Here is a 16,383-nt window from a genome sequence, read left to right on the forward strand (position 1 = left end):
GAGATACATAAGGCCTTATCAGATTGTTTGTAGGATAGGCAAGGTTTCCTATGAGTTGGATCTACCATCTGATTTGGAGACGGTACATCCAGTCTTCCATGTATCGATGCTACGTAAATGTATTGTTATCCTTCTAGAGTATTCCCTTTAGATGATGTTCAGGTAATAGAGGAGTTGTAATATGAAGAGAAACCCGTAGCTATACTTGATCGCCACGTTAGAAGGTTACATACTAAGGATGTGGCTTCCGTCAAAGTGTAATGGCAAAATAATAATAAAAAGGAGATGATTTGGGAAGTGGAAGACGAAATGAAGAATAAGTATCCTTACTTGTTCCCCGTACCTGCAGGTAATTCAATTCCTAGCTTGACTATATTGATTGATAAACGAGATTATGTAGTAAGTTGTGACTCTGTGAGACATCTGTAAGTTACGAAATGCAGGTTGATAGTTATAATTGTTAGACAGACCTCGCTGGAATTTTTTCTGTAAGACGCTAACTTAACATTCGAGGACGAATGTTCCTAAAGAGGGGAAAATGTTATGCCTCGTATTTTTATACGTAGTGCGCGTCATGAACTAGTAGATGTAAGTCCGAGGAATGAGATTTTATTTTAAGTTCCAAGTGATTAAAGAAATATTAGACAAGGATGTTAATTACAAAGTGATATTAAGTATGATTTGGCTAATGTAAGTGCCATTAACTTTAAGTGAGAGATTAATTAGTGGCTGATTAGGATTAAATTAATCTAGTGGGCCCCACCACTCAAGGCAAATTAAAAGAAATTAGATTGGGAGCTGGCCTTAGTGGGGCACGTGTAGAGGGTGGCTGCCTCCACTTCATATTATAAATGAGGTAGTGAAATGCATTTAAAGCATATCATATTTTTCACCACTTGGCTTAGGCAGCCATGGAAATGGAGAAAACCAACCATGCAACTCTTGACCAGCAGCTGCAAATAATTTGGTTAGTAATCTCTTTGCTTGGTGTGTTAGTTCCTTAGAATGCCTTTGTTAATTAGTCATTAGTGTTAAGAAGGGGGCGTGACCAGTAGCTTAGGAAATTTTTTTTAGTTATTGAATGTGTAAAGTATGAACGGAAACCATAATCGGATTATTAGTGGTGTCATGTTAGTGTTTGGGCTGTTTTGATTAAAGCAAACTGCGGGAATTCTATTTTGGTGTTATGTATATGTTAATGTGATTATGGGTATATACTCTAAAGGATGAATACGATAAGGTAGGTGTGTTACGAACTATAAAATGAGTTATCGCTCGTTGTGTCGTTGCTTCGTTACTATGGTTGCCGAGACGGAACTTTTTTTTGGGTGGGGGGGTTGTTTAATATGATTCATTGGGTTATATGCGTTATTGGTATTGCTGTGGATAATTTGGGTTGGTGTCGGATTGGGGCGAAGTAAGGAAAATAGGGGAAGTGCTACCGAATTTTCGTTAGATTGTTAGCTAGCTTACAATAAGTAGTAAAGCGCGACGTTTATCTAATTGTGGCACGATTGTTTCTTGTTATAGATTAATAGCTTGAGTAGTAAATATTGGACGTGCGGCTCGACTATACGGTATGTAACGCTATCCTTTCTTTCGTTGTTTGACATGACTTTTAAAAATGAGCGAATAATGGACAGGTTTGATACTTACTTCTACAGCGTCTAGGTGACGTATATTCTTGTTTCCACAACTAATCCTCTATGTATCGGCTATGTATAAGTCTATGGTGATATCTCATATCTATGGTAGTGCTTCTTAGAGTCATTGAGGTTTTACATTTTCATATCGTATTAAAGGTTCATAATCTTGATAAAATGTTTATCTTTGGTAATACTCCTTACTGGTTCACGTTGATTGTTCTGTTGAGTTATAAGAAATGACTTTAATTGCATATGGTTGCTCATAATATTCTGCTCGTGCATAGAGTCATTTATCATTTCACCGAGTCCCGGGCCGGGTAATGTTCGTGCGGAGTTTCTTGCATATGTCGTCGAGTCTCTCACTAGAGGGTCGGGTATGTATATTATATATATGATTGGTGATGTGGATGGTTATGATGATGATGATGACGGAGATGATGTGATGACTATTTCACCGAGTCCCTCAATAGAGGGTCGGGTACGTATGATGTATATATATGATGATTATTTTGTCGAGTCCCTTACTAGGGACGTTGGGCACCTTATATGTTAAAGATATGCATGATTTTCACTTAAAAGGTACATGTCTAGCGATATCTTGTTTCGACTTATCATGTTGGTATCCTGTCATCTTTACCTTATGCTTTACATACTCAGTACATTGTCCGTACTGACCCCCTTTCTCGGGGGGCTTGCGTTTCATGCCCGCAGGTGTAGACGCACAGTTCGGTGATCCTCCCGCCTAGGATATCTACTCTACTGATTGGGAGAGCTCCAATGTTCCGGAGCATGTCGTTTTGGTACATAAATTTTTGTGTAGTCTTTTGCTTGTCTATTGGTATGGCGGGGCCCTGTCCCGTCGAGTTTCACTACTATACTCTTACAGGTCTGTAGACATTATGTGGGTTGCATACATATGTTTTGGATAATGGTTTGGACATGGTTTGTTTGGGATGTCCGCTTGTACAGGGGAAGCCTTGTCGGCTGCGTACATCATTGTGTATTATGTAGTGGCAGCCTTGTCAGCTTCCGTATGCTATTTTGCTTTGGATAGTGGCGGTCTTGTCGGCTCACGTGTGTTGTTACGGTTGAATGGTTATGACTCCTTGTGAGACAGGTCCACTTTATATATATATGATGTTGGGGTTGTCTTGATTTGATTAAATTCCGTATTGTCTTAGTTTCAGTTGGTTATACTTAGCAGGTTTGCATGTGAGTGTCCAAAACGGGCACTAGTCATGGCCCATCGGGTTGGGTCGTGACAGATGATATGGTATTGCTAGGTGTCTCATCACATTTGGCTAACAGGTCTTCCATGACTATTTATGAGCAGACGATGTTTTGAAGGTTGAAGATGTTTAATCTTTCGACCTATACGGGTTACTTGAATGAGTATGAATATGAATTTATTGTTACCTTCAATGGGAGATTGCAAAACCCTAGATTGGTTGAATCTTGTTGAATTGATTACACGATGTTCCAAATAACAAGTCGTACCAAGCAGTGATGGAGGGATTATATTAAAATTAAGTCAATTAGATCATCTCCACTATCATGTTTCTAGATAAGTTTGTTTCATGATATGAGAGGCAGAGATAGAGGGTTGAACTTGAGTGTTTACAGCAAGATGGTATGTCAATCGCATAGTTTGAGGTTATATTTCATGCCTCGACTAGGCACACTTTTATGATACTTCTTACCGAGACTGAGAGAGTGAGAAGGTTTGTTAAGAGTCCGATTATTTTGATTCATATGGAAATTTCTCAGGTTACCGTTTCTGGTGTTCCATTTCAGAAAGTAGTAGATGTTGCTAAAGAGTTGCAAATGATTCGACGTAAGGGATATGAGCAGTGTGACGGCAAGAGGACCCATCATTCATGTCACTTTGGTACTGCTTCTCCTAAATGTTGAGGTTACTCGAGGAGAGGTTATTACTTTTAGTCTAACAAACTCATTCATGTTGTGATACTAGTGTCTAAAGGTGATTATATTGGGCATAGTTCTTCTAGTTTGATACATACTTCACACCTTCAAGACCTATATAGGTCATGGGGGGCATTGCGATTACTTAGGTTTCTCTCATCATCCTACGTCTCATATTTATCATAGTACCCTTATTTAATATTTTCTTAAATTAAAGTTTGGAATTAATGAACATAAATTATTTTCTAGGCTAATAATTTTCAAGTGTAAAATAGGAAGAATAGAGTCATTTATGCATTGATTTTGTAGTTTGACAAGTCTTAAAGAACATCTATTTTTAATAAAGACAACATGTTTTATAGGAATGAAGGGAGTATTTTTCTATTCATTTTTACCATATATTTCAACACTACTTAATTTCTTGACTATTAATTCTCCTAATTTAATCATCCATCTTAGGGCTCCTTAATAACTAGTCCTCTTAAAACTTCTTAGCATATGTTTTAGGGCTATCTAATTATTACTCTCTTTGTTCACTTTTACTTATCATGTTGCACTTTTGAAAAATCAGTTTGACTAATTTTTAAAGTTAAATTTAGATACGTTAATTTAATTATTTTTAAAAAAAAATAGATGTTCAAAAATATAAAAGTACTATAAATTCTTACTTTTTGGACATCAATATGATTAAAATATATATCGTAAAATATTGATAAAAGTTTTTATGATTTGACTTTTAAAAAAAAAGGATTAATTGTGGAAGGAGAGTAATTTTCTCACTACTTCTTACCATATATTTTAGGACTACTTAATTATTAATTTTCTTAAATAGTTCATTCCATATATTTTAAGACTACTTAATTATTAAGTTTTCTTATACTCTTACAATATGATTTTTATATTTCTATACCATACAATTTAACACTCCTTAATTTCTTATTTCTCCTAATACTTTTTATCATATACTAGTGAATTCATCCGTATATAAATTACTTAAATACTATTATAAATACTAGTGAAGTATTTATAAATTACTATGACAATATATTTATCTAATATTATATTTAGGATATTTAATATATGTAAATCTAATTTCCGTTTCGTAATATTTTTCAACAATTTATCCTTACATAAAGAAATATATAAAATAAACAATAATATCTTGCTATAAATGAGCACGGACATACAATTTGATTCAACAGAGGAAAAACATAAGAAAATTACCTGTGATGTATATATTTTTTTAAAAGTGAAAGAACACAATAATTATTCTCAAACTGTATTAAAAAAATCAGATACGTATATTATTTATCAAAGTAAAAAGAAAATTAAAGAAAGGGTAAGGTATTTTGAGTTTGTTAATTTTAATTAATATAATTTATATATAAAATGAGTAATAATAACCATCAAACAATAAATAATGGTTTAGTAGTGAAAATTCCTACGCACTTATGTCAATCAAAAATAAATATAAGTAATATATGTTGTGCGCACATAATTTCTTTAAGAATAATCTCATTCTCCCTTCCTCACTCCCGTTACTTTATATTTATCAATTTTCATGTCATGCCATGATTTTTGATAGTTCAAAGAACTTAAACATAATAAAAATCAATAAAATTATGTTTCAATCATTAATTTCTCGTACGCAGTCAATTATGCATTCTAAAACTCCATCAATAGTTAGCAGACTTTAAACATAATTAAGCTACTCATATGACCAAAAGGAAACTAATTATAAATTTAAACATGGTTAGTACTTATAGTAGAATTCAAATCATAATTGAGATAAATTCATGAGTGTAACGACCTGTTAGTCGTTTTGAGCAGTAGAGTTTATTTCTGGTAATTACAGTCTGAGTCGACGGATCCCACGACGGACCGTCATGGGCACGACGGACCGTCGAGGGTGTCGTTCCAAAACACTTAGAATTCTGAAAAATTGGATACTGAGAACAACTCTCTGAACTTCGCGACGACATGGCAGGCCGGACCGTCGTGGGCACGACGGACTGTCACAGGCCCTTCAGTAAATTTCAGTCTCTGAACTCTGTGACGACTCAGCAGGACGGACCGTCGCAGGCACGACGGCCCGTCACAGACTGCGTGACCCTGACTGGGTCGGATTCCTGTTAAATATTTTAAAGGGCGTTTTGGACTATTCCTGCTTATAATTATAAAGTTAGTGGTTTAATGTTAATAATTTAATCACTTGGGGGTTAAAAGAGAGAACCTTGAAACAAGTAGTGGGGTATTTTATCATCTTTTATACTTAATTATATGCTAATTAGGGTAAAAGAAAGAGGGTTTGAATAAGAAAAAGAAAAAGAACAGAGAGAGAGGGAGAAACGATCAATTGAGAGAGAGGAAGAACGCAGCTTTGGGAAAGTAGATTGCTTCACTTCAATTCTTCGGTGGAGGTAGGTTATGGTTTTTATGCTATTTCATAGTAAACTCCCAATAGCGAATGATATGTATTGGGTAGTATTGTAAAACCCTTCTATATGCTTAATTGTGTCTTTTCATGATGTGACGATATAATTGTGATGAAATAAGTATGATGAAGCTATTGAATCCTAAATCTTGAAAACCTCTTGTTAATGATGATGCCTTGGTATAAAACAAGGCTTGATGAACTAAAAGAATGAGGTTAAGGGATCGGGTGTCACGAACCGACACGTAGTATTAGGGGGATCGGGTGTCACGAACCGACACGTAGTATTAGGGGGATCGGGTGTCACGAACCGACACGTAGTATTAGGGGATCGGAGTGTCACGTTCCGACACAAGAGGAATAAAGAGAGGAATCTTGAATTATGGTAATATACTCAGATTTAATGAACCTATTTCCCAAATGAGTATGGTATAGAGGCTTGCGTCCTAATGGGTGTACTTGGCGTTATTATCAATGATTCTTGTACTTGTTATTGCTACCTGTTGAGTATTGTAGTTGATTTTATGATATTATCTGATATATATTGTTTTCTATTTTGAGTTGATCGATGATATCTACTAAGTACTCGTGTTTTGTACTGACCCCTACTTGTATGTTTTTTTTTTGTTCATTGTGGAGTGCAGCAAACGTACCATCATCTTCAATTCAACCGCAACTCTAGCCAGTCTTCATCATGTCAGATTTCAGGGTGAGCTAAAGCTTCTACCTTTGACTGGATCTTCTTCTTCATGTCTTGATGCCTTGAAGTTGTGGCATAGACTAGCTATTATTTATGTTTAGTTTCTTAGATACTCTTAGCTTTAGTAATTTGAGGATAGATGTTCTTGTGATGATGACTTCCAGATTTTGGGGATAATAATAAGTGTTTGAGTTTTAGAAGTTATTAATCTATTTTTATTAATGAGTTTTAAGTCTTCCGCATTGTATTTTGTTTATTATGGTTAAATGTTGGGGTTTAGATTGGTTGGTTCGCTCACATAGGAGGATAAATGTGGGTCCCACTCACGGCTCAATTTGGGTCGTGACAAACTTCGTATCAGAGCCTTAGGTTCGTTGGTCTCATCACACAAGAACGAGTCTAGTAGAGTCTTAAGGAACGGTAGGGGGACGCCTTTACTTTTCTATGAGAGGCTATAAGACTTTAGGAAAATTCCATTCTTTCTTTCTTTCGTGCTATTACTTGGATCCAATTGGTATCTAGGTGATACAAATTGGTATCTGACCATCTTCACTCTATTTTGCAGATGGTTAGAACTAGAGCAACCACTACGCCAACACCAGCACCGGCAGGACAGAGTGCGTCTGGGCCAGCCACTGGGGATGTAGCTCGAAGAGGAGCAGTGACAAGGGGTCGTGGTAGAGGTCGTGGGAGGACGTCCTCTAGAGGAAGAGGACAAGCATCTAGCCCATCTGGTACTAGGGTGGTGACTCCTCCACCGACTGAGGAAGTAGTACGAGAGGGTGAGGAAGGGGAGAATGAACAAGTGCAGAATGAGGAATTACCACCCCAACCTACCCCAGAGATGATCAATCAGGTTCTTGCTTATCTTAGCGGGTTATCTGATCAAGGCCAGATGCGTCCAGTGTTTTCTACACCAGCACCTCAGGTTCCGAAGGTACAACATGCAGCTAGTGTGGCTCCCCGCATGGATGCCTCATTGGAAATAGGCACGTTTCCTCGGTTGACTACAGGGCCTATAATGACAAGTGATCAGCATGAACTTTTCAGTAAGTTCTTGAAATTGAAACCCCCAGTCTTCAAGGGTGCTGAATCTGAGGATGCCTATGATTTTCTGGTTGATTGTCATGAGCTACTACACAATATAGGTATAGTAGAACGATTTGGCGTTGAGTTTGTGACTTATCAGTTTCAAGGGAACGCCAAAATGTGGTGGCGGTCACATGTTGAGTGTCAACCAACAGAGGCACCACCTATGACTTGGGCATCATTCTCTAGCTTATTTATGGAGAAGTATATACCCCGTACTTTGAGGGATAGGTAGAGAGATGAGTTCTTGAGCCTAGAGCAAGGTAGGATGTCGGTTACTGCGTATGAGGCTAAGTTTCGCGCATTATCCAGGTATGCCACCCAGCTTTGTTTCAGTCCACAAGAGAGGATTCGCCGTTTTGTGAAGGGGTTGAGGTCAGATTTGCGGATTTCAGCCTTACAGGTAGCGGCTACAGTGAAATCCTTTCAGGAAGTGGTAGACTTCGTGATAGAGGTGGAGGGAGTGAAGCCGGATGACTTCACCTTGGCATCGACATCTAAAAGGTTTCGTAAGGGAGGTGAGTTTAATGGTTCTTACTCCAGAGGGCAGGGTTCAGGAGGTTATCCAGCCCGACCTATTCAGTTTTCACTACAGGCTGTAGTTGAGGGTCCACCGCAGACCGGTGAACATTTTCTGAGTTTGGAAGTTATCCCCAGACTCAGTCGTTCTCACAAGGACCTATGCTTGAATCCAGAGAATGGTATGGATGTGGAGAGACTAGACATATTAGGAGGAATTGTCCAAAACCGAGTTACAGACCCCCAATAATCAGAGGTAGAGGTGGTCATGGAAGAGGCCGTTATTCAGAAGGACGTGGTGGACGAGGTAATGGTGGTCACCAGAACGGCCGGGGTAACGGGCAAACTGGAACTACTGCAGCACAACATGGTAGAGGCAACGGGCAGACAGGTGATAGGGCCCATTGTTATGCTTTCCCTGGGAGGTCTAAAGCGGAGACATCTGATGTTGTCATCATATGTAATATTTTGTTTAGTGATTGCATGGCTTCTGTATTGTTTGATCCTGGATCCACATTTTCTTATGTATCTTCCTCATTTGCTAATGGTCTTAATTTACATTGTGAATTGCTTGACATGCCTATTCGTGTTTCTACTCCGGTGGGTGAGTCTGTGATAGTTGAAAAGGTGTATAGGTCTTGTCTTGTGACTTTTGTGGGGAGCAATACTCATGTAGACTTGGTTATCTTAGAAATGGTTTACTTCGATGTAATTCTGGGTATGACTTGGCTTTCCCCAAATTTTGCAATCTTGGATTGTAATGCTAAAACTGTAACGTTAGCCAAGCCTGGGACAGATCCGTTAGTGTGGGAGGGTGACTACACTTCCAATCCGGTTCGTATCGTCTCCTTTCTTCATGCTAAGAGAATGGTTAGTAAGGGTTGTTTAGCTTTCTTGGCACACCTCAGGGATGATACTACCCAAGTACCTTCAATTGAGTCGGTTTCGATAGTCCGCAAGTTTTTAGATGTGTTTCCTGCAGACCTTACTGGTATGCCACCGGATAGAGATATTGCCTTCTGCATCGATCTTGAACCGGGTACTCGTCCCATTTCTATACCCCCTTATAGAATGGCTCCCGCTTAGTTAAGGGAGTTAAAGGCCCAACTTCAAGATTTGTTGAGCAAAGGCTTCATTAGACCAAGTGCATCCCCTTGGGATGCTCCTGTTTTGTTTGTGAAGAAGAAGGATGGAAGCTTTCGGATGTGCATAGACTACAGACAACTGAATAAGGTAACGGTTAAGAACAAGTATCCTCTTCCTCTCATTGATGATTTGTTCGATCAGTTACAAGGCGCTTGTACCTTCTCAAAAATCTACTTGAGATCTGGTTATCATCAATTGAAAATACGGGCAGCAGATGTGCCCACGACTGCTTTTCGGACCAGGTATGGGCATTATGAGTTCTTAGTAATGTCTTTTGGGCTTACGAATGCCCCTGCTGCTTTCATGAGCTTGATGAATGGGATTTTTAAGCCATGTCTGGATCTCTTTGTCATTGTATTCATTGATGATATACTGGTATACTCAAAGAGGAAGAAAGAACATGAGGACCACTTGAGAATTGTGTTGGAAATGTTGAGGGAGAGAAAGCTTTATGCCAAATTCTCTAAGTGTGAGTTTTGGCTAGATTCAGTGTCCTTCTTAGGGAACGTAGTTTCTAAGGATGGAGTGATGGTGGATCCATCTAAGATTGAAACAGTGAGGAATTGGGTAAGACCTACTAATGTGTCAGAAGTAAGGAGCTTTGTTGGTTTAGCTAGCTACTACCGCCGATTTGTCAAGGGGTTCTCTTCTATTGCTTCCCAATTGACAAGCTTGACTAAGCAGAATGTTCCATTTGTATGGTCGGACGAGTGCGAATAAAGCTTTCAGAAACTCAAGACTTTGTTGACTACTGCACCCATTCTCACCTTGCCAGTGGAAGGTAAGAACTTCATTGTTTATTGTGATGCATCTTATTCGGGTTTGGGTGCAGTGCTAATTCAAGATAAGAACGTAATTGCTTATGCTTCAAGGCAATTAAAGATGCACGAACGCAATTACCCGACCCATGATTTGGAGTTGGCCGCGGTAGTATTTGCATTAAAGCAATGGAGGCACTATCTATATGGGATTAAGTGTGAAGTCTATACGGATCATTGTAGCCTACAGTATGTTTTTACTCAGAAAGATTTGAACTTGAGACAGAGGAGATAGATGGAATTACTGAAGGACTACGATATCACTATCTTGTATCATCCGGGAAAAGCTAATGTTGTGGCAGATGCTTTAAGTAGAAAGGCAGGGAGCATGGGAAGTCTAGCCCATATGCAAGTTTCAAGATGCCCATTGGCTAGAGAGGTCCAGATTCTGGCTAATGACTTAATGAGGCTAGAAATAAATGAGAAGGGAGGATTTTTGGCCTGTGTGGAGGCGAGATCTTCCTTTCTTGACAAGATTAAGTGAAATCAGTTTAATGATGAGAAGTTGATTCGGATTCGAGATAAGGTGTTGCGAGGAGAGGCTAAAGAAGCAAAAATCGATGAGGAAGGTGTTTTGAGAATTAAGGGAAGGGTATGTGTATCCCGCGTCGATGATTTGATTCACACTATTCTTACAGAGGCTCATAGCTCAAGGTATTCTATACATCCGGGTGCAACCAAGATGTATCGTGATATAAAGCAACATTTTTGGTGGAGTAGGATGAAGCGTGACATTGTTGAGTTTGTTGCTCAATGCCCGAATTGTCAGCAAGTAAAGTATGAACACTAGAGGCCCGGAGGAACACTTCAGAGAATGCTCATTCCTGAATGGAAGTGGGAGAGAATTGCAATGGACTTCGTGGTTGGTCTTCCAAAGACATTGGGGAAGTTTGACTCTATTTGGGTAATTGTGGACAGATTAACTAAGTCTGCTCACTTCATCCCGGTCAAGGTGACCTACAATGCAGAGAAGTTAGCCAGACTCGACATCTCAGAAATTGTTCGATTGCATGGAGTTCCACTTTCCATCATATCATATAGAGGTAAGCAGTTTACTTCTAAGTTTTGGAGAACATTGCATGCTGAATTAGGTACTAGGTTGGACCTTAGTACTGCATTTCACCCTCAGACCGATGGTCAGTCTAAGCGAACAATTTAGGTGTTGGAAGATATGCTTCGTGCATGTGTGATAGAATTTGGGGGTCATTGGGATAACTTCTTACCCTTAGCGGAGTTTTCATACAATAATAGCTATCACTCAAGTATTGATATGGCTTCTTTCGAAGCATTGTATGGGAGGAGATGTAGGTCTCCCATTGGTTGGTTTGATGCATTTGAGGTTAGACCTTGGGGTACTGATATTTTGAGGGATTCATTAGAGAAGGTGAAATCTATTCAAGAAAAGCTTTTAGCGGCTCAAAGCAGGCAAAAGGAATATGCAGATCGAAAGGTTAGAGACTTGGAGTTCATGGAGGGTGAGCAAGTCTTGCTGAAGGTTTCGCCCATGAAAGGGGTGATGAGGTTTGGAAAAAGAGGTAAGCTAAGCCCGAGGTATATTGGACCATTTGAAGTACTTAAGCGAGTAGGGGAGGTGGCTTATGAATTAGCCTTGCCACTAGCACTCTCAGGAGTGCACCCGGTATTTCATGTGTCTATGCTGAAAAGGTACCATGGGGATGGAAAATACATCATTCGTTGGGATTCAGTTCTGCTTGATTAGAATTTGTCTTATGAGGAGGAGCCTGTTGCTATTTTAGATAGAGAAGTCCGCAAGTTGAGGTCGAGGGAGATTGCATCCATTAAGGTTCAATGGAAGAATCGGCCGGTTGAAGAGTCCACTTGGGAGAAGGAGGCTGATATGCAAGAAAGATACCCACATCTGTTTACAGATTCGAACACTCCTTTTCGCCTTTGTTTTTCTTCTCATGATCGTTCGGGGATGAACGATGGGTAAATTGGTATCTATTGTAACGACCTGTTAGTCGTTTTGAGCAGTAGAGTTTATTTCTGGTAATTACAGTCTGAGTCGACGGATCCCACGACGGACCATCATGGGCACGACGGACCGTCGAGGGTGTGTCATTCCAAAACACTTAGAATTCTGAAAAATTGGGTACTGAGAAAAACTCTCAGAACTTCGCGACGACATGGCAAGACGGACCGTCGTGGGCACGATGGACCGTCACAGGCCCTTCAGTAAATTTCAGTCTCTGAACTCTGTGACGACTCAGCAGGACGGACCGTCGCAGGCACGATGGCCCATCACAGATTGCGTGACCCTGACTGGGTCGGATTCCTGTTAAATATTTTAAGGGGCGTTTTGGACTATTCCTGCTTATAATTATAAAGTTAGTGGTTTAATGTTAATAATTTAATCACTTGGGGGTTAAAAGAGAGAACCTTGAAATAAGTAGTGGGGTATTTTATCATCTTTTATACTTAATTATATGCTAATTAGGGTAAAAGAAAGAGGGTTTGAATAAGAAAAAGAAAAAGAACAGAGAGAGAGGGAGAAACGATCGATTGAGAGAGAGGAAGAACGCAGCTTTGGGAAAGTAGATTGCTTCACTTCAATTCTTCGGTGGAGGTAGGTTATGGTTTTTATGCTATTTCATAGTAAACTCTCAATAGCGAATGATATGTATTGGGTAGTATTGTAAAACCCTTCTATATGCTTAATTGTGTGTTTGCATGATGTGACGATATAATTGTGATGAAATAAGTATGATGAAGCTATTGAATCCTAAATCTTGAAAACCTCTTGTTAATGATGATGCCTTGGTATAAAACAAGGCTTGATGAACTAAAAGAATGAGGTTAAGGGATCGGGTGTCACGAACCGACACGTAGTATTAGGGGGATCGGGTGTCACGAACCGACACGTAGTATTAGGGGGATCGGGTGTCACGAAATGACATGTATTATTAGGGGATCGGAGTGTCACCTTCCGACACAAGAGGAATAAAGAGAGGGAATCTTGAATTATGGTAATATACTCAGATTTAATGAACCTATTTCCCAAATGAGTATGGTATAGAGGCTTGCGTCCTAATGGGTGTACTTGGCGTTATTATCAATGATTCTTGTACTTGTTGCTGCTACCTGTTGAGTATTGTAGTTGATTTTATGGTATTATCTGATATATACTGTTTTCTATTTTGAGTTAACCGATGATATCTACTCAGTACTCGTGTTTTGTACTGACCCCTACTTGTATGTTTTCCTTTTGTTCATTCTGGAGTGCAGCAAACGTACCGTCATCTTCAATTCAACCGCAACTCTAGCCAGTCTTCATCACATCAGATTTCAGGGTGAGCTAAAGCTTCTACCTTGGACTGGATCTTCTTCTTCATGTCTTGATGCCTTGAAGTTGTGGCATAGACTAGCTATTATTTATGTTTAGTTTCTTAGATACTCTTAGCTTTAGTAATTTGAGGATAGATGTTCTTGTGATGATGACTTCCAGATTTTGGGGATAATAATAAGTGTTTGAGTTTTAGAAGTTATTAATCTATTTTTATTAATGAGTTTTAAGTCTTCCGCATTGTATTCTGTTTATTATGGTTAAATGTTGGGGTTTATATTGGTTGGTTCGCTCACATAGGAGGATAAATGTGGGTGCCACTCACGGCTTAATTTGGATCGTGACAATGAGAAAGTAATATCTCTTTAAGATCTACTCCATTTTAAAAGTATTAATTTGAATTAAAAGAAATTTTAAACTTACAACAATCATATAAGTTAAACTTAAAAAGTTATGATAGTAATATATAAAAAATGAAAGAATGAAATACATATATCATTACAATTTTAATCATAAAAATAGAAGGAAAAATGAAATCAAGTGTGAGCTCTTGTCGATATCCACTTCACAAGTTTATCACTGTTCAAGAGTTTTCTTCTTTTTACTCAAGTCAAACAAAATTATGAGTATAATACATTAGTGGAAATAAATGATAACTTTGAATCGGATCTTAAAAAATAAAAATTAAATTTATATAGAAAAAAAGGAGACATATCATAAGGTGTCTTATCTTTTATGTTAAATATTTAATAGTTATGATTATGAAAAATTAAAAATTATGAGAATTATAAATATTATAATAGAAAATACTGAGCATATGAGTTATGACTTATAATGGTATAAAAATATAAAAGCAAATATGATGAGAAATCATAAGTAAAGAAAATATATAAATATATCATATCAATTGTATTAATCGATATATTACTTGAGCTTAATTAATTTATTACTATTGTATTTAATAAATTAAAAGAGAAAATATACTAAAAATTTAGGAAAAAAAGATAAACATTATTATTGGCTATAAAGTTTTTATAATTTGACATGTGAAGAGTCTTAATGTAAGTGTTTCTTCATTAATAAAATATGAATTTGTTATAAATAAATAAGTTATTATTTTTCTTAAATAGTCCTTACCATATATATTAAGACATTCTAATTATTAAGTTTTTAAATACTCTTACCATATAATTTTTCTATTTCTCTTGTCATATGTTTTAGCATTTCTTATTTTCTTATTTCTCCTGATATATATGTCTTATTATAGATTTTAAGATTCCTTAATTATTAATTTTTTCTAATATTTGTAGCCATATATTTTTAAAACTCCTTAATTATTCATTGTTCTAAAATTCCTTGCCATATACATTTGAAGGCTTCTTAGTAATAAATTAATCTAATGTCCCTTGCATATATTTATGGATCCTTAGTTATTAATTGTTATAATGCTCCTTGTCATATATTTTAAAACTTCTTAGTTATCAATTGTTTTAGTATTTCTTGCCGTATATTTTAAAACTCCTTTGGATTATATAACAAATGGTGATCAATTAAATAAAATCATATTACATGAAATTTAAAAAAAAGACTTAAAAGAGAAAGGAAATTTTAATAAACAAAAAAGGGAACTTATTTAATAAAGCTAAATGATGTAATACATGACAAGTAATTATATAAAGAAAAAGCATAAATTGACGCTTAAAACAATTTTGGCCTTTTACAAAAGAACTTATAGAGAAATATATTTAATATAACTTTTCAAGTTGATAGATATTCTAGAAGCACATGTGTAATTCCATAAGGGAAGCACACTTTCACAATCCTATAAATAAAATCCAGCAGCAGCTCAACAGAAGAAAATAAACAATTCTCTTCACTCGAAATGAAAGAAAATGAATATTTGTGCCTCAGTTTCAACAATATTGGATTTTCATCAGATATCGCTGCAAAGATCACTGATGAATTTCAGGCGGAGGAGAATCATAGCGAAGAAGATTTTGAATTCTCTTTAGTCTCTAATAAATCGAATAAATTCATCCATGACGATCAGAAAAAAGTGCAGCAATCAATTTTCCCTCTTTTCAATCGGAATCTATTGCTAAGCGATTCAGATTTGAAGGATAAATCAATTTTGATTCCTAAGAAGGATTTGTTTCTAAAAAATAGTGAATCAACATCATCGTCGGAGGCAGATGAAGTGGAGATGATACCTGCCGGAACTTACTCTATGAGGAAGCCGAAGATAAGCGAGTCATCGCCAGGGAAATGCAAAAAGAGTAACTCAACTGGATTAGTATCGAAGCGATGGCCGAGGATTCGAGATCTGTTATGGAGGAGTAATAGTGAAGGAAAGGAAGAGGATAGTTTTGTATTTTTCAAACCAAAAAAGGCAATAGAAAACAAAACAGGAAAAGCAAAAATAAAAAATTCCAGTGAGGTTGTGAAGATGGCCGAAAAATTGAAGCAGACGAAAACCAACGAAAGAAAAAAGGGTTTATCGGCGGTGTCTGCAGTGCGTTATGTTAAGAATAAGAGATAATCATATTTACCTTATAAGAAAGAGCTAATAGAATTTTTTACTATTGGTTTGAGTAGAAGTTATCGGTCATTCTAACATGCAAATGCTTCTTTGCATATATTGCTATAGAGTTTTTTACATTCAAATGCTTCTTAGCTATAGAGTTTTGTCATGTTCCAGCATAGGATTTTATCACCAACCATTTTGAAATGGATGTTCCTTTTTTTATATGAAATTAAAAAGAAAAATAGAAAAATAAATTAAAATGAATAAAGTAATATACTGA

At 37.2% G+C, this 16,383-nt stretch overlaps 1 protein-coding gene across 1 annotated transcript; it reads left to right on the forward strand.

Moving 5' to 3' along the window:
• Positions 1–15,461: 15,461 nt before the first annotated feature.
• LOC138340307 (uncharacterized) lies at positions 15,462–16,118 on the forward strand. Its single transcript, XM_069292019.1, has one exon. The coding sequence runs from the start codon at positions 15,462–15,464 to the stop codon at positions 16,116–16,118; it is 657 nt and encodes a 218-aa protein (XP_069148120.1).
• The last annotated feature ends 265 nt before the right edge of the window (positions 16,119–16,383 follow it).

The sequence above is a fragment of the Solanum lycopersicum genome, chromosome 12 (genome assembly GCF_036512215.1).
Source record: "Solanum lycopersicum chromosome 12, SLM_r2.1".
NCBI classification, from domain to species: domain Eukaryota; kingdom Viridiplantae; phylum Streptophyta; class Magnoliopsida; order Solanales; family Solanaceae; genus Solanum; species Solanum lycopersicum.